Source organism: Hipposideros armiger, unplaced genomic scaffold (assembly GCF_001890085.2).
Source record: "Hipposideros armiger isolate ML-2016 unplaced genomic scaffold, ASM189008v1 scaffold_129, whole genome shotgun sequence".
NCBI lineage: Eukaryota > Metazoa > Chordata > Mammalia > Chiroptera > Hipposideridae > Hipposideros > Hipposideros armiger.
In genome coordinates this window covers 29,243-47,471 of record NW_017731479.1, presented here as the reverse complement: position 1 = coordinate 47,471, position 18,229 = coordinate 29,243, and the positions used below count along the sequence as shown (strand labels likewise).

General features: G+C 46.7%; 1 protein-coding gene across 1 annotated transcript in view; it reads left to right on the top strand.

The window, feature by feature from the left end:
- Window positions 1-9,343, top strand: part of LOC109386145 (kinase suppressor of Ras 2-like) — a gene marked incomplete at its 3' end in the record, with an annotated part of 71,673 nt that extends 62,330 nt beyond the window's left edge. Inside the window, exons 2-3 of the mRNA XM_019649057.1 lie at window positions 5,571-5,711; window positions 9,193-9,343. Of these exons, the coding sequence (XP_019504602.1) occupies window positions 5,571-5,711; window positions 9,193-9,343 (292 nt within the window). The remainder of the gene's footprint in view (window positions 1-5,570; window positions 5,712-9,192) is intronic.
- Window positions 9,344-18,229: the final 8,886 nt, after the last annotated feature.

Below are 18,229 nucleotides of genomic sequence, written 5' to 3'. Positions count from 1 at the left end.
AGTGTCATTTATGTTCAAAGCTAGAGTGAGTGAGCTCTGGGCAGCAGGAAGACATGCAGAGGCTGGACTTTGTGAGTTCATGGCTTTGAACCCTATGCTGCTAGCCTGCACCTGCTAAAGAGAAGGCAGCAATGATGGGATGCTTGCTGACAGGCAGCCCTGAGGGGTACAGAAGAAGAGTCTAGAGTCTGCCTCTTCATCCGTGTGATTTTAAGGTCGATCATGTCACATTCCTGAGCCTCAGTTTCCTCATGTGTAAAATGGGTGGGAGAGAAACACCCCCCCCCCGCATTGTCATGAGGTTTACACAAGAGATTACTCGAAGGTCCTCAATCTGTACTTCACTCCCTTCCAGCTTTCACGGACTCTGCTTTAGTTGTTTTTTTTTGTTTTTTGTTTTTTCAATAAGCACTGAAGAGGCGATGGTTTTAAGGCTCCAGCAAACCAAACCCCCTGGGGCTTGCCCATCGATGTCTGGGGTTTATCTTGGTTTAGATTATGAGTGAAAAGTTCCCCGTTTCACATTCGAGATTTCAGACATGATTATTTATAGCTCTGTCACATGTCTTGACTTTAAACTTTTTTTGTTTTGTTTATGCTACTAAATTTGCCATCATGCTAATACGGAGTACAGTAATAAGGCACTGAGGATGCTCAGATCCTCAGTCTGAAAAATTTTCCATCTGCCGTGGAAAGTGCCAGGCTGCCCCCTGGTGTGGAGAGGGAGAACGACACCTCTGGGTCCCTGCTCGCTCAGAGCCCTGGTATCCATCTTTCTGACCCCAGGCCCCCAAGACCTTATTTTGCGCCGGGTCAGTACAGGGGCAGGGAGTGGGCTCAGCGTGGGGTGTGCTATTTCCGGAAGCCCTGTGTTTCTGCACTTGAAGATGGAACCTTTGGACTTTTTGCAGTCCAGCTGTGCATGGACTTGAATTGAGGGTGACCTAAAAATAAATTAGGACACCAGGCAGGGTGAGGCACTAGAAAGGCTCTTTTCTAATTGTGCTTCGTAACCTTGACCTCTGGGCTGTTGAGACCATCTGCTTCAGCCGAGAGCTCTTGCGAAGAGGGCGCAATACTGGGGATCAGATCCTGAGTTCAAATCCTGCTACTGCTTCAGTTGTATGTCCTCGGGCATGATTCCAACGCCCCTGAGCCTCTGTTTCCCCATCTGTAGAATGTTAATAACAACCTAACATCCGCTTCAGCATTGTCATTATTTATAAGGCAATATCGTTGGAACCATTTTGGAAAATTACTTCGTGTTGTAGGGCAATTAAGCTCAATACCTGAAATTTCCTGAGTGCAGGGGTCATTGCTTCTCATACCTTCTGTGGTGAAGAATCAGCTATTTCTTCCCTGGTACTTTGTAGCCAATACTTTTGTAAAATATGATAAAAACGTTTACTAAAAAAAATGAAAGGTGCAACCTCCCCCCCCAAAAAAAAACAAGCACAAAATACAAGCCTCACCTTGAAACTATTAGATGCAACAGACATAATTTGTCAAACAGCTATTGAGGTGTCTAAATGCTTTCAGTTTTGGTACCTAACCCGAGGGGGGCTGGCTTTCAGCGCAGGTGTCTTCAGGCCGCACCTGGAATAACCCTGTCTCAGGGCAGGGAGGGGTATAATTAATTTTGTATCCCTACTTCTTTGTATTTAGAAAGCACCTAAAAAGAACTTTAAATCAATGAATGAGAGCATCTCTTAGAATGAACACAGAGCCCCCATCATTATCATCCTGTGACCCCGGAACATGGCTCCCTCCAAGGCTATTCTCTTGATTTTGCATCCTGGGGGCCTGCACTGAACCCTGGCTGCCCTTCTGTTCTGGCTGCTGTCGTTTGGCCCTTGTGGTTGGTGTTTGCACATCTGTCTCATCTGCCCCACTGGGAGCCCCCTCAGGCCTGGACTGGTCTTTGAATTCACAGGGCTATGAACAAGATCTCTTCCCTTGGAGCTGCCCAGTGCTGCCTGCTGCATACCTCAGCCCACGGAGAGGGCTGCAGCCTGGCCCCCAGAATGGGGTTTCTGCCCTGGTTTTATGGCTCAAGGATCTGGATGCTTAGGCACATCTGAGAAATGAATTGCTTTCATTACATAATTCAGACAGTAGACGGATGTTGCTCACGCTTGCCTGACCCGCAGACTCATCGGGGTGCTGTGTTTTTACAGATTCCTGGCTATTCTCCAGACTTACTGAATCAGGATTTCTAGGGGATGGGGTCCAGAAGGTAGATTTTTAACAAACACCTCCAGGTGATTCTGATGGTCAGGAAACTGGGAAAAGAGAGAACTAATGTGTAAAATCATCTAGTACCAGGGGAGAGCTGCTTCAGCAACTCGGCCCTCAGTTTGCTCCTCTGTAAAATGGGGTTATTCCTGTGGTTATTGTGAAGGTTAAGAGAAATAATGTATGAGGTCTGACAATTAAGTTCACGAACTCATCTTAGAAAAAGTGCTACACACCTCATTGCTGAATATCACTACAATCACCTTCGAAGTACTTCCCTTGGGAAGCTATGCACCAATACCAGTAGCTAGTCCACCCTTCAAAGCAATTTTGGAACTTTTTTTCTGGAATGGCCATCAGAGCTGTCATCGTATTACCCTTGATGTCCTGAATGTCATCAAAATGTCTTCCTTTCAATATTTCCTTGATCTTCGGGTAAAGAAAGAAGTCATTGGGGGCCAGATCAGGTGAGTAGGGAGGGTGTTCCAATACAGTTATTTGTTTACTGGCTAAAAACTCCCTCACAGACAGTGCCTTGTGAGCTGGTGCACTGTCGTGATGCAAGAGCCATGAATTGTTGGCAACAATTTCAGGTCGTCTAACTTTTTCATGCAGCCTTTTCAGCATTTCCAAATAGTAAACTTGGTGAACTGTTTGTCCAGTTGGTACAAATTCATAATGAATAATCCCTCTGATGTCAAAAAAGTTTAGCAACATCAGTGCAACAAGCTCTCAAACTTAATTTTCCGACTTTGTGTGTGAAGTGCTTCGCAGAAAACCTGTCATATTATTTATGTATTATATATATTTAAAGTGCATTTAATGAAATGGTTGACACTGTGTATATCTCACACATCTGTATTGTTGACAAATACCTGATTTTATGAGATTTTAAACTTAATATCATATTGGTAATTCAAGCTTATAGAAAACTTATACGATACACGTACACAGAGGTGAGCAAATAAATGGTACCTGTAATAATCCAGAGATGCAGTTGTTAACGTTTTGGAGCATTTTCTTCTAGTGTGTGTGTGTGCGCACCCACACATATTAAATGTATATTATGTATATATACATATGTTACATATTATTTTGTATATACACAATATAAAATATACATAAAATATTGAATATGTATCATATACATGTGCATATATTATATAATATATATTAAATGTATATTATATATGCATATTTGTATATATACTATATGTATATGTTACACATATGTTATACTATATATTTAATATATATTTATATATATGTATGCGCATACACACATTCATTTTATGTTCAGAAAATAGGATTACACTGTATCTGTTGTTTTGGCTGCTGTTTTCTCGCTTGATAGTAAATGGTAGCATTCTTTGTGTGTCAATAAATAAGAATTTTTTAGATGTGGGGTTAAATCCTGATTCTTCCACGCAGTCGCTTGATGACCTTGGGCAAGTTATTTTAACCTTTCTGGGCTCAGAGCAAACCCGTTAGTTGACAACTGCGACTGTTCTGTGTCACCAGTCTTGGGGAACGGGTGCGAACAGCTGCTGACTCCCAGGGTTTCCATTTGGGAAGCGCTGCTCAATCTCTGCCCCAGTCCCGTTTCACACTCTGGGCAGTTTTCTTGGTTTTTCTCTGCTAGGACTAGCTGTGTTCTTTTCCTGAAAGGCGATTCTTTGTTTCCTTCGCCTCAAGGGGAAGGGCTGGACCTGTGCCTGCCCTCCCCACCTGTCTTCCCATTCCATCTGCATCCTAAACCTCTCTCTCTCTCCCATTGCTCATGCATCAAGGTGGGGATGTCCCTTGATTCTTGCTTCTGGACAGGTGTAGGTCCTGTCTCTGGGTGACCATGGAAACATCTCCCCAGCATCCTAGGATTCCTTTCACAACTAGTTAGAAAACGGTGTTTGTGTCTGTATCCGGAGGACTCAGCCTATCTTCTGCACAGACGTTATCTCATGTGATACCTCAGTCGGGCTGTGAGGAAATGTGATATATGCCCATTTTACAGATGAGACAGTGGAGGCTCAGGAAGCTGATGTGACTTGCCCATGCCTCAGAACTGGAATTCAGAGACTTCCTTCTCCCATCATACCCGTAAGGCTCCCCAAGATGAGTGAGACCCTCTCTCTGCCCTTGAGGGTTCGATGCCCAGCTTTTGGATTTCCTGTTCAGTGTGAAGGACCCGTGAACAGCTCATAGGGACGCATCCTGGTAAAGACAGGGAGCTTTGGGGCTCATACCCTGGCTCCCCGACGTAAATAGTTCTGTGGATCTGGACAAGTGATTTAACCTTCTGATGTCTCAGTTGGTATCATTGCATGGATTCACAATGAACAAACACATTCTGAGCACTTATCCCACTGGTGCCAGGCGCACTGCAAGCATCTAGTAAATGGTGGCTGCTATCATGGGTATTATTCCTGAAAATTCTTTATTGTAGCTGACAAAGATGCCCCCAGCAGACATCATAGAACTGCTCGCCTCGTGGGCTTTTGACCCTGATATCAAAGGAATCTCTCATGCAGAAGATTAAAAAGAAAGAGGCAGATCTATCTGTATAGGAGAGATTTTTTGGGGCTTACTGAATGAAAACAGTGAGCTTGCAGAAAAATACATACTGCGTGATACAATTTATGTGGGGGGAAAAAAACCCTACACATCAAACCACACTGCAGTTTCTACACGTATATATGTGTGTATGAAAGTGCATAGGAAAAGGCCTGGAAAGATATAGACTAATCTCTGTAGGTTCCTTCATCATCTGCAGGGAGAAGAGGCCAGCAATGGAGAGAATAGTCAAAGGGAACTTTGGCCTTATCTGCAATGTTCTAATGTTTTTCTTTCTAAGATTTTTACTGTGGAATTGGGGAAGGGGAACAGTGTTGAGGAATTGGGGAAGGGGAACAGCCAAGTTGTTGTCCTTCAATTAGTTGTGGAGGGCGCAGCTAGCTCAGCTCCAAGTCCAGTTGCCATCCAGCCACCTGTAGGCAGCTTGTGGCTGCTCAGCTCAAGGTGCTGTGTTCAATCTTAGTTGCGGGTGGGTGTAGCCCACCATCCCATGCAGGAGTTGAACAAGCAACCTGCCACCTGTTGGCAGCTTAGCTGCAGCTTAGCTCAGGCACAGCTCACGGGCCTATGTGGGAATCGAACTGGTGACTCTGTTTTTCAGAGCTTGCGCTCTAACCAGCTGAGCCACTCGGCTGGCCTGGAACCAGTCTTTAAATATGGAGTTGGCTGGGGGTTTGCGCGGGGAGAGGGCGGTGGGGAGACACTTGCCTCTCCTCCTTGTGCCAGCACCTCTAAGAGACGTGTTTTCATCTGTGTCTCCGCAGAGCAAGCTGGTGAAGTACTTCAGCCGTCAGCTGTCCTGCAAAAAGAAGGTGGCCCTGCAGGAACGCAATGCCGAGCTGGATGGCTTCCCCCAGTTGCGGCACTGGTTCCGGATCGTGGATGTGCGAAAGGAAGTCCTGGAGGTGACCAAGGCGGCCCCACGTCCCCTACCCCCTACTGGCCAGTAGTCAGCCCCTCCGGCAGTGGTGGGGTTTTGGCTGTGCCTGGCACATAGTAGGCCTTCAGTGAATATGTATTGGATGAAGACACAGGATCCCTGATGCTGTCTGAAGGGGTTATTAAGAGTGGGGTTCTCAAGTCAGAACTCTTTTCATCTCTGCCACTTATTAACTCAGTCACTTTGGCCAAATGACTTTACCTCTTAGATGGGCGCTGTCCAGCAGAGCTTTCTGTGACGGTAGAAATATTTTATATCTGTGCTGTCCGATGCAGTAGCCACCAGCCACCTGTAGCTATTGAGCATTTGAATTGTGGTTAGTGCCTGTGACTGAGGAACTGAATTTTTAATTGTGTTTGATGTTGATGAGTCGTGGCCAGGGGCCAGCCACCATATTGGACACTGCAGTCTTAGGGCATTAGTTTTCTCATCTGCCAGCTGGTATATAAAATGCAATGATCCATGGAAAATGTTCAGCTCATACTCGGGCACCCACTAGCACTCAGTAAACGTCAGCTTATTATTGTTCTTGTTGTTGCTGCTGTTGTAGAAAACTTTAGAAATAGAAGGCTCTCCAATGGCAAAACGAAATGAGGACACACGCTGTCCTGTGTCCACCCTCAGGGAGTGGACCGCACCCTTAAGGTCTCTGTGGTAGTGGGGTTTCCTTACCCTCTCGGATCCCAGGTCCCCACTGTTTCCAGTGACTGGGCTGAGCCCTTCCTAACGAAAGCAGCTCACACTCACTGAATCCTTGGTGCCAGGTGTCATACATGCAAGCTCTCAACTGCTGAGACTGTTCGGATCCTCACAATGACCTTTTGATGCAGATGCAACTGTTGTCCCCGTTGTACAGAGTAGGAAACTGAGGCTCAGAGAAGTGACTAGCCTGGCTAGTGAGTGGACAGGGCTGGCAGGAGAACCATCTCAGATGGACTTCAGAGCCTAAGGTCGACAGCACTGCACTCTCCCCTCATTTTCCGGTTGCTGGGGCCTCCCCAAGCTGGGGAGAAGAAGGGGTGCTCCCTTGCCTGCAGGGCCAAATACCATTTCTGAAGGTGCTCCCTGCTTCCTACTTGAAGAGGCCTGGAAGATCCTCTTCCACCTTTTGTCTTTTTTCAGACCTTGTCCCAATGTGATCTCACCTGAACTCACCAGATCTCACAGTCCTGAGCTAGACACCCCCATTCCTCCACCCCCCCCCGCCCCACCTATCTTGCACACGCACACCAGATTGTGTATGGACCTATATTCCCTTATTTCATTCCCAGGATGGCAGTTTCATGTGAATATCCTTAAAATGGAAGGCCCTGATAAGTACAGACAGTACAGTTTACTTGCGTGGCCCTGTATGCTTTTCAGAAACTTTTGGGACCATTTATTGATCAAGTGGGGAGAATAAGGCAGAGACAAATCTTCCAGACCAGGGGTTGAAACCTGGTGGTCCTCAGGCTGTATCTGACACACAGATAATTTTTTGTTTGGCTGATCAGGTTTCCAAAAACAAATTTTCTTTTGAGCCAATATTGAAAAGTTGAAAGAATTTGCATAAAACCCCAGATCTCTAGCTTCTCCTGAAAAATCTGCATCGCTGACCTCACTGAACTGAATTCCTGTCTGGTGGCAATGAAGTGAATTCTGCTGTCCCTTTGGCTCCCGCAGACTCCCAAGTTCATAGCTGTGCTCATTTACATTTACCTGCCCTGCAGATACCTGAGCTCTGGCTCTTCTTACGTTAGTCGGTGAGAATCTCGAGCCCAGGGCCACCAGCCAGGAGGTGGGGACAGAGCTCGGGTTCCAGCTCTCTGTCTGCAGCTCATGTGTTCGTTCACCAGAGGTCCCCTTTCTGTGGAGGAGCCAGCAGTATGGAGAAAGCTAGGATACCAACCAGACTGCCTGGGTTTAAACCTACTGTGTGACCTTGGGCAAGTGTTCTAACCTCTCTGAATTTTAGTGTCCTAGTTACAGACTAATGATGAAGATAAATACACCTATGTTATGTGGTTTTTGTGACAGTAAAAGAAAATCCATGAAAGGCACTTAAAACAGTGCTCCATCCATTTCATGTATTATTATTATTATTATTATTATTATTATTATTATTTTTATTTTATCAAACAGAAGTACATCTGCTCTTTTGGCCCAGGTTCATTGAAGACTTTCTCCATTTTTGATGTCATTATTACTTCTTTTTTTGTGTTTGTGTGTCACCCTACACATCCATGTAAATTGAGTATTTTTTTTGGGGGGGGTAAATTATAGGATAAAATGCACAAGTGAATCCTGCAGCAGAGAGGAGAATTCTTTTATGTTGGGAATCATCCCTTCTAAATTTGATTCGTTTTGTACTTTCAGATTCTGGTCCACCACCTTTCTTCAAAGTAGGGCTTACTTGTGAGGTGTCCCTAGTTGAAAAAACCTCTAAGTGACCCAATTATTGTTCTCTCCCTGCCCCTGCCCTACTGAGTTGGAAAGGCACCAGTTAGAAAAGCACGGATTGGGCTTCGTGGCTTTTTCCCTGCCTCTTTTTTTTTGGGGGGGGGGTGTAGAATTTTTGTGCTGATGCAGTTTTCCTCTTTCTGGCTGCCAGTTTTAAATAAGGGGTGGGTCTGATTTTGTTGTAATACACAGATTTGGCCACAAGAGGGCACAAGTATTCCACATGTTGCCCTAAATTACTAGGGCCTAGGAGAGTCTCCGTCCTCAGTTATCTGAAACTCTTATTTAAATAATAATAAAAATAATAGTAATCATAATAAATGTAAAAACGTTGGCTACTATTAAGTGCTATAAAGTGAAGGCTCTTTTTTGTTCGCGCATCAATATAGAAGTTTGACAAATTTCAAGGTGTGTTCATATTATGGTGTCTAGAGACATCGTTTTGGGAAAGGGGGGTTTGGTTGCTGGTGGCAGTGAAGAGACACCTGCCCCAAACGTTTAGTAGCGAGTGGAGGACAGCCACCAAGAGACTTGGGCTGTCCAGTTTGCTGTGCTCTGAGTTCACCCTGAATTTGGGACAAGTCACTGCAGTCCAAGCTGAGCAGGAGGCACGGAGGGCCCTTCGAAGATGAGTACATTGGAGCCTTGCGCATAAGGAGTTCAGAAGCTGCGTGGGGAGACATAATTAACTACCACCGTTTATGGAGCACCGTGTGCTAATCATGCGTGCTTTCTTACAAAGTATGTGTGCTTAAGATTCCCATTTTACAGGCGAGCAAAGTGAGGCTCGGGCAGATGAAATGATTTGCTCGAGGTCATCTACCTAATGAGTGGCAAAGCTGAGATCAAACCCAGGCCTCTCTGACCTTAGAATCATAGACCCAACTCTTAATGCCAAGCAGCCTAGGAGTTCCGCTAGGTACCACTAGAGGGCAGCGTGGAGGCTCAGACGTCGTTCCTCCCCTCTAGGAACTGGAGGTCTATTTACCGCCTTCTTCTCTCGCTAGGAAATCACGCCGGGCCAGCTGAGCCTGGAGGACCTCTTGGAGATGACGGACGAACAGGTGTGTGAGACGGTGGAGAAATACGGAGCCAACCGGGAGGAGTGTGCCCGCCTCAATGCCTCCCTCTCCTGCCTCCGGAATGTCCACATGTCAGGTGAGCAGGCTCGGGAGTGGACGGACATCTGGGGCCGTTCCTCCAGGTCCCTGTGCCTGTCTGTAGCTGCAGGCCAGGGCGAGACAGAGTCACCTCTGAGTGGTAAATGCCGCTGAGGAGCAGAGGAGAGAGGGGCCTGGATTCGGAAGCCAGAGTGGTCCTGGCAGCTCCCGGGAACTTTGGCCCAAGGGAGACCTGAAGTTACAGGGCGTTTGACTCTGGATAACTAGCCAGATATGGAAATATTGAGTGTGTGTAGGAGACTAGAGTCGTTTTATTTATTTATTAAATTATTTTTTTAATGTACACAATTTATTTTTTTAAGAATTTTTAAAGTTTCCAATTACAGTTGATCTGCAATATGATATTAGTTTCAGGCGTGCAGTATAGTGGTTGGACATTTATATAACTTAGGAAGTGATCACCCTGATAAAGCTAGTAATCACGTGTCACCATACATTAGTACAATATTATTGACTATATTCCCTATGCTGTACTTTACATCCCCGTGACTGTTTTGTAACTATCAATTTGTACTTCTTAATCCCTTCCCCTTTTTCACAGAACTGTTTTACCTTAGATATTCTGAAGTGCCTTTGTATTTTGGGTCGACATCTAATTTATTATTTTTTTGAATCAATAATATACATTCATTGTAAAATAAATCTGAAGATAGATAAAAATTAAATAACTACCCCAAGCTCCACCCTCTAGGAAGCTACTGTTGTCATGTTGGTATAATTCTTCCAGGCCAGTGGGTATGTGTATACTTTCTTTAGACAATAGAGTTAGGGTTATTCATATTATCCATATTATTTTGAAATGTGGTTTTATTTTAATTCATCTAACACAAAACCTGTGTGACTTTTTTTTTATTATCAGTTTGGGGTCCAAATATATTGTCATCTTTCTTTGATTTTTTTTCCCATGAATTGCTCAAACCCCGTTTGCCTTTTTTAGCAGGACAGCAAATACCATCCTCTTTACGCTCCCTGCTTCTTGCTAGCTTCATGATTTCCTCACAAGTTCCGGGGCTTTTTCAGTGTAAAAGAATGAGTTCTGCCAACGTCAGCCAAAGAAAAGTGTTACTGGTCCACCTGCGTGGTTGTTTCACTTCCCGCCACTAGGTGTCACTGTTGTACATGAGCCTGGCACAGTCAGGGCAATGCTTATCATAGCCGCCCTTGCTGGATTCAACAGGCAACATTCAGCAAGTCTTGATTGAGTGACAGCTTTGCGCTGGCTGTGCTGCGGCTACAAGCAGTGAACAAAACAGAACGTATTTGAAACAGGTCCTTGGCCCAGATCCCCCATTGCATGCTCCCCTTTGTATTCTTTCTTGCTAGCAGATCTTGATCAGTGTTATGATAGCATCAAAAGAGACCATGAGTTGGGGGCTGTCCTGTCGTTGAAGGATGTTTAGTAGCACCCCTGGTCTCTACCCACTAGATACCAGTAACCCCCACTCCTTACCGCCAGTCGCCAATCCCAGCCTTGACAAACAGAAACGTCTCTGGATAGTTTCATGTGTTTGTGGGGGAGCGGGTAGCACAGCAGAATTGCCCCAGTTGACTCGCTATAAAGGTTATGTTATTCCTTACTCTAGTGCAGGGGTCGGCAAACTGCGGCTTGTGAGCCACATGTGGTTCTTTGGGTACGTTCCGTCTCAAAAGTTTGCTAGACCCCTGCTCTAGTGCAATGAGGTTGACTCACCTAACATTTGCATGGCTAAGAGGGGCCTCTCAATCAGGCAATTTAGACAAAACCTGCTTCAGGTGACGTCTCTACCTACACTGAGAAGCAGCTGGCAGTTTTCTCTCCTTGAAGCAACTGCACTGAATTACAATGTTATATGTAAACATCTTTGTCAACACATGTATTCCTTCCTCATTTTTAAGGCCTGAATACTGCCACCATTTATTCAGCCTGCCTCCTATTTTTGAAAATTTAGGTTGTATCCATATTTTTCCTATCACACGTAAGGTGGCAGTGAACGGCCTTGAGTGTTATCTTTGGGTGCGTTCATGGCCATTCCTTTAGTGTGAATTGATAGGTGTATGGTTCCTGCAGCAAAGAGTTTACATATTTTAGGAATTCTGGTGAACACTGCTATGTTGCTTTCCAAAACATTTGTACCAATTTGTGCCTCTCCCCTCTCCTCACCCCTGCCCCCCCATAATGCATGAGAATGAGCATTTGAGGTTAGGCTCTTCGCTGCTTTGCAGAGTTCCTATCTTCTCATCAGAGCTGGGCTGCTGAGTTTGGGAAAGTCCTTATTACTGCAGCTGGGCTCCGGTTCTGCCTAAGAGAGGCGTGTATGTCAGCCCACTGTGGGCTGAGCAGTCAGTGTCCTTTATAACATCCTGGGCTGGGTGAGACCTTGAGAGAGAGGGCCTCCCCTTTGGGGTTTTTCAAACTGTTTGGATCAAGACTCACGGTAACAAACATGATTTATTTTGCAATCCCGTATGCATGCGTGCACGTGCGCACACACACACGCTGCACACATGTATGTACACATATATAACAAACAAGCTTCATGAGATACTACTCACCATGCATGATATCGTACCTTTTATCCTATATCATTTACCAAATGCTGGTGACGACGCACTTTCATTTCGCACCTCACTTGCGGGTTGAAAAACGCTGATCAGGTTGCCCCTCCTGCCTCCACCGGCTCCTCCCAGGCAGCTCAGCTTCCTTTCGTCCAGGATGTCCTGCCTCCGATGCCCGCCTGAGAGCCACTGGGTCCTCGAAAGCAGTGCCAAGTGCTGTGTGTTTGCCCAGCTCCTACAGCACTTGGCCCCGAGGCCAGCATGGAGAGAAACACGCCTCAGCAAAGTCTTGTCCGCTTTGCTCCGAGTTTCCTTAACGTCACGCTTTCCCTCTGCCCTTCCTGTACGTAGCAGTGCCACTTTTCACATTTTAGTTTTAACCTTTTGGGAGAGTGGTCTTTTTTTCGTAAAAAAGGATGCCTCGGTCCCCCACTAGAGCGTGAGCTGCAGGAGGGCAGGGGTCGTACTGCTTCTGCTCACCGTTAGTATTCCCAGCACCATTGTAGGGACTCAGTAAATATTTCCGAATCAATACACTTCCCTCCTGGTGTAGCCCAGGGAGATTCACCAGTGGCTTCACATACACCGTCTTGCCCACCGATGGCAACGCACTTTAGGCTTCCGTTTGGAACCCCGCTGTTCACATTTCCTCCTCAAGCCTTAAATGGCACATAAGTCTACTAGTTTATTAGGGTGTCCTGTATCAGGCATGGGTTTCATGTCTTGTTACTCCCTGCAGTGCCTAGAATTCCCTTCCTCCTTTGTCTTCCCTGTGAATCGTGCTTATCCGCAGGCCCCTCCCTCAAGGCCTCCGCACTTTGTTGAATGAATGAATGAATGAATGAATGAATATATCACCAACTGTTCATGCCTTAAAGTGATTGTCAGTTTCCTTGTCTCACTCCCTCGTCTGCCTGTGACTCCCCTGAGCACATGCGCAGTATGCTACTATTCACCCCTCTGTTCCCAGCACCTCGCTGGGGGTGGGGTGCGGGGGTGGGGGGTGGGCGGGAAAGCTATGTGACGTGCTTGCAGCCGATCTCCACCAGGGGGAAGCAGTGAGCCACCCTCTAGTGGTCCTTGGTTTGCATTCTCTTCCCTCAAAAATATTTTTATCATTGGTTCCTTAAAGCTTCTTAACTTTCGATGGTTCCATCATTTTCTGCCCTTCACCTTAACCAATAATGTAACCCCAAACTAGGGAACAAACTGGTGTCTTTCCCACTAGACTCTTGCTTCCTGAGGGCCATACCATATTCTTCTTGGTATCCCCTGCTCTCAGCTGAAGTCTACAGTGATGAAGTCAGATATTTTAAAATGAGGTGTGTAGTGGGGACTCAATGCGTGTTCGTTGAGTGACTGAGGAATGCAAGTTGTACTGAGAAAGTCTTACGGAGACAAGGAAGCTTTATACCTGACCAAGAATATGTGTCATCTCTACCCCACCCCCCTTTAGAGGATAGGGGTGGCTTCTTTTTTAAAGTCGTGACTCTAATCTTGAGTTTTCAGGATATCTTTATTTCCCAGGGTTCATGAAGCCCCAAAGGTAGGAGAGCTTAACCTTTTATTTTCTTCTCTTAGCTTATTAGATCATCCTTAGCCTGAAGCCAAAGAATACTTAATCATTCCTTCAGCGAGCTCAAGGGACCCCAAAGCCAGGGTATCTTAACCTTTCCTTATCATATCAGCTGTGGCCTGAAACCAAAAAAACATTCATTCGCTCATTCAGCAAAATTTATTGCATGTCTGCTGTATGCCAGGCACTATGATAACCTCTGAAAATGCATGCTTAGATATCTGGCCTCATGGAGTTTACATTCTAGTGGGGAGAGAAAGATGATAAATTAAATAAGCATGTGCATTTTAAAGCCTGTTAGAATAAGTGCTGTGGAGAAAAGACAAAGTGGAGCTGGCTAAGGGAGGTCAGTCGTGACCTCTGGGAATGGGGCACAGATTGTATTATTAAATAGAGGGGTCCGGGCAGTCCTCCATCTGCTCCGGTTTTCCCCTTCTTGGTCCTCAATCATTTGCTAAGAATATGGAATCGGGAGTCAAACTTGGATTTGACTGCCAAATTCTGGGTCTGCTACCTGTGAGCTATGTGATTTGGAGTCCAGTGTCATGATTCTGAGGTGAGTTTCCTAAATAGCAGGATGGAGATAATGATCATGTCTACCCCATTGGTTGTTGGGAGGATCACATGAGATGATGCAGGCAAAAGACAGAATCTGGCCCTGAAAGCGGTACATGATAACTCTTATTGTTACTGTTACCGTCATCTTCATCATTAGCACCTTGTTCTCTAGAGGCGGCCCACCTTTCCCTGGCCCAAAAATTAAAGTCAGAACCCCACGCAATTTTTCTGTGGCCCACAGCCCGCCTCCCGCAATGGTCACCACAGAGCTTAGGTCCTGAGGTGACATTGATTTGGCTGCTGGAAGGTCATGGTCCTTTGATTGTTTTCAGCCTGACAATAATGTGTGGCCCTTTGCATTTTCACTTTCTCCAGGAAAAACCTAGGTAGCACATAATGAAAGACTTAGCTTTCCTCCTTTTCTTCCTTCCTCCCATCCATATTTACCTGTGCATCTGGCACTGTGCTGGGCTCCAGGGCTTGGGGACTCTCTTGGGGCTTCTGGGTGGAGCCGAGACCTAGGGAAGGAGGAAAAGTTCGTCTAATAACTTGGGAGTGGTGGGAGCATGTGGGAGTGCCTTGTGGCTCTTGTGGCAGGAGGGCGCCTGTACCAGAGAGACCAGCGTGGCTGGCCTGCTGGGAATGCTGGGAGCTGGGGGCAGACAGAGGCGCCCCATGGCCGACCATGGATGGAGCTCGCATCGCAGGGCTTTGAGCAGAAGATACCTGTATCACTTGTCCGGTTTTGAAACAAACACTGGCTGCAGAGTAGGTGGGTGGGTTAGAGCGAGGTGCTGGTAGGTGTGAGAGAGAGAAGGCCGGGGTTCCGCTGGCAGAGAGGTGCCCCCACCTCCTGGAAGCCTCCCGGGAGCTTCCTTTGTTGGACCCCGTCTAGCCCCTCCTCTCCTGAATGTCCAGGCGGAGAACTGGCAGCCAGGAGGAAACAGGATGCAAAGTGGCCCCGAAATAGCCCGTCTCACTTGCTCCGTGCTGCCTCCCGGTTTGGGCAGTGAATGAAGCCCACCAGAACCCGCCTCCCTTTGATTAGAACAAAGAGTAGGAGCGGTCTTGATTGTCTCATTGTTCCAGTTGCTTTTAACGTTGGGAGGGCTGGGCAGCTGCGAAGAGCCACCTCTCCCAAAGCTGGCGGAGCCTGGAATGTTCCGGCCCTGACGTCTTTCCTCTCCCTTCACTGTGCCTTCCCCTGCCGTCCTGTTCTGTGGGTTCCCAGGAACCGTGTTAGCGTTCTCCAGGGCGAGTGACAGAAACCTAATGCAACCACACTCACCCACCAACAGCTCATTCATTCACTGCAAATATTAATTGAACTTCCTCTGCTTTGGTCAGTTGTCAGAGACGAGGGCTGTCGTGGTGGCTAAGGCCAACCAGCTTCCTGCTGTCATAAACCTTGTGTTCTAGACCTGAGCTGTCCAACGGGGCGGTCCCGAGACCCATGCGGACGTTAACCTTCTATTCATTAAAAGGAAATACAATTAAAAATTCGCCTCTTCAGTCGCACTAGCCACATTTCAAGTAATCCATAGCCGCGTGGCCAGTGAAAGTGGCTACCCTATTGGAAGTAGGCACAGTTCTAGGATGTTTCCATCATCACAGAAAGTGCTATGGGCCAGAGCTTCTCTAGAACATAGTGAGGGGAAAATATCAAATCGAGATCAGTTTTATGCCGAGAATTAAGATGGAGGGATATGATGGTGACTAGGTAGCTAGCTTTGATGGGGTGGTCACAGTGGGTGGTGTCAGTCAGAGTTCTACCAGAGAAGCAAATCCAGAAGGATACATGTTATAAGAGATCGCGTGCAAGGAGTTGGCTTATGTGACAATGGAGGCTGGCTGGGTAAGTCTGAGACCTGTAGGGCAGGCCATTAGGAAGGGCTGGCTGGACTCCTGGGCATGAACTGAAGTTGGTCTGTGGGTGAAATTTCTTTTTCTTCTTCCTTTCTTCTTGTAATGCCTTTCCACGGATCAAGCCAGGCCCATCCAGATTATCAAGGATAATCCTCTTTACTTATAAAATCAGCGGATTATAGACTTTATTTATTTTTTAAGACTTTTATTGGGGAATTGGGGGAAGGAATAGCGTTGGAGAATCAGGGAAGGGGAACCAACAAGTTGCTGTCCTTTTGTTCTTCAGTCTAGTTGTGGAGGACGTTGCTTCACTGGCCCATGTTGGTATTATCATTGTGCTCTTCTCGGCTGAGGCAGTTGCTCTCCGGCCATTGGATGGCCGCTCCCGGCAGCTGCTGGCTGCTCACGATGGCTGCCGGCTGCACATGGTAGCCCATGGCAACTCACTGCAGCAGGGGACTGCAGTCTACACCATCACCGGCGACCCACAGCAGCCCAGCTCCAGGTTGAGCTGTTGTTCAGCATCTTAGCTGTAGAGGGCAGTGTCACTGGCCCTCATATGTGGGATCCGAACCGAGGCCCTCTGGTGTCCCAAGCCAGCTCTTAACCATCGCGCCACTCGGCCGGCCCAGATTATAGACTTTAAATCACATCTACAAAATACCTAGATTAATAGATTAATGTGTGATCGAATAACAGAGGACTATAGCGTAGCAAGGTTGACACACTGAAGTGACCATCACAATGGTCCTCTCTGGGGGAGATGACATTAAACTAAGACTTGAGTGACAAGAAAGAACCGGATGTGAGGAGATCAGGGAGAAGAAGCTTTTTAAAAAAAATATTTTATTGGGGGAATTGGGGAAGGGGAACAGCCAAGTTGTTGTCCTTCAATCTTAGTTGTGGAAGGCGCAGCTAGCTCAGCTCCCAAGTCTAGTCACCATCCGGCTGCCTGTTGGCAGCTCTAGGCCGCTCAGCTCAAGGTACTGTGTTCAGTCTTAGTTCTGGGTGGGCGTAGCCCACCATCCCATGCAGGAGTCAAACTGGCAACCTTGTTTTTAGGAGCATGTGCTCTAATCAATTGAGCCATCCGGCCGCCCGTTGGCAGCTCACTGGCAGGTCAGCTCGGGTGCAGCTCACTGGCCCATGTGGGAATTGAACCGGCAACCCTGTTGCTCAGAGTTCGTGCTCTTAACCAACTGAGCCACTCGGCTGCAGGAAGAACCTTTTGAGCAGAGAAAATGGGTCATGCAAATCTCTAAAGCGCTTCTAAGAAGCAGAAAGAAGGCCCATGCGGCTGAACCATGGGGAGTGTTCTAGTGACTTGTTGCTGGTGACAATCCACTCCAAAACTTAGTGGCTTAGATAACCAAGACACCTGCTTGGTTATCTCTTATGATAGCCTGGGTTGGCTGATCTCAGCTCGGTAGTTCTTTGGTTCCATGTATTTGGGCTCAACTGGGCTGGACCATTCAAGATGGTGCGTGTGCATGGGTGACACCGGTTGTTGGGTGAGAGTTCAACCTGGACTGTCTACTGGGGCGCCCACATGCTTCCTTTTCATGTGGCTTGGGCTTCTTACAGTGGGAGTGAGTGTTCCAAGAGGGAAGGAACAGAAGCCGCCTGTTATCTTAAAACCAGTCCTGGAACAGGCACCACATTGCTTCTGCTGGTAACTGTATCAGTGAGAGGTTAACTGGGGAGCAGCACCATTGTGGGTGAATGGAAAAAAGGATTTGTGATGGGAGTCTAGACCTTATACGAATGTATAATGAGAGATAATTCTCTCTACAACAAGAGTCAGCCAGCTACAGCCTACTGGCTAAATTCGGCCCTCTGCTTGCTTTTGTAAATAAAGTTTTATTGGAACGCCGCCACACCCATTTGTTTACATATTGTCTGGGGCTGGTTTCCCACCACAACGGCAGAACTGAGTCATGTGCCAGAGGCTATGTGATCCAGAAAGCCTAAAATATTTACTGTCTGGGCTTTTTACAGAAAAAATTTGCTATCCCTTGTAAAAGACCAGGCAAGAAATGATGAATGTTAGCTAAAACCAATACACACGTGCTCTAAATTAGGAGAGATCTCAGTCTCATATAATGAATAACTTTTGTGGGGAGGACTGGAATAAGTACATAAAGAGGTAGGGAGGCATTGTCCGTGAACTGTATGGTGAGGGTGAATTATTGTTTGTACTATGTTAAGTGCTCAGGGGAAGTGAGAAAGGCCTGAAAGGATGCCCAGAAAGGTTAAGTAACTTGCCTGGGGTCACACAGCTAGTACTAGGTAGAGCCTGTGCTCGGACTCACTTCAGTCTCACCCCAA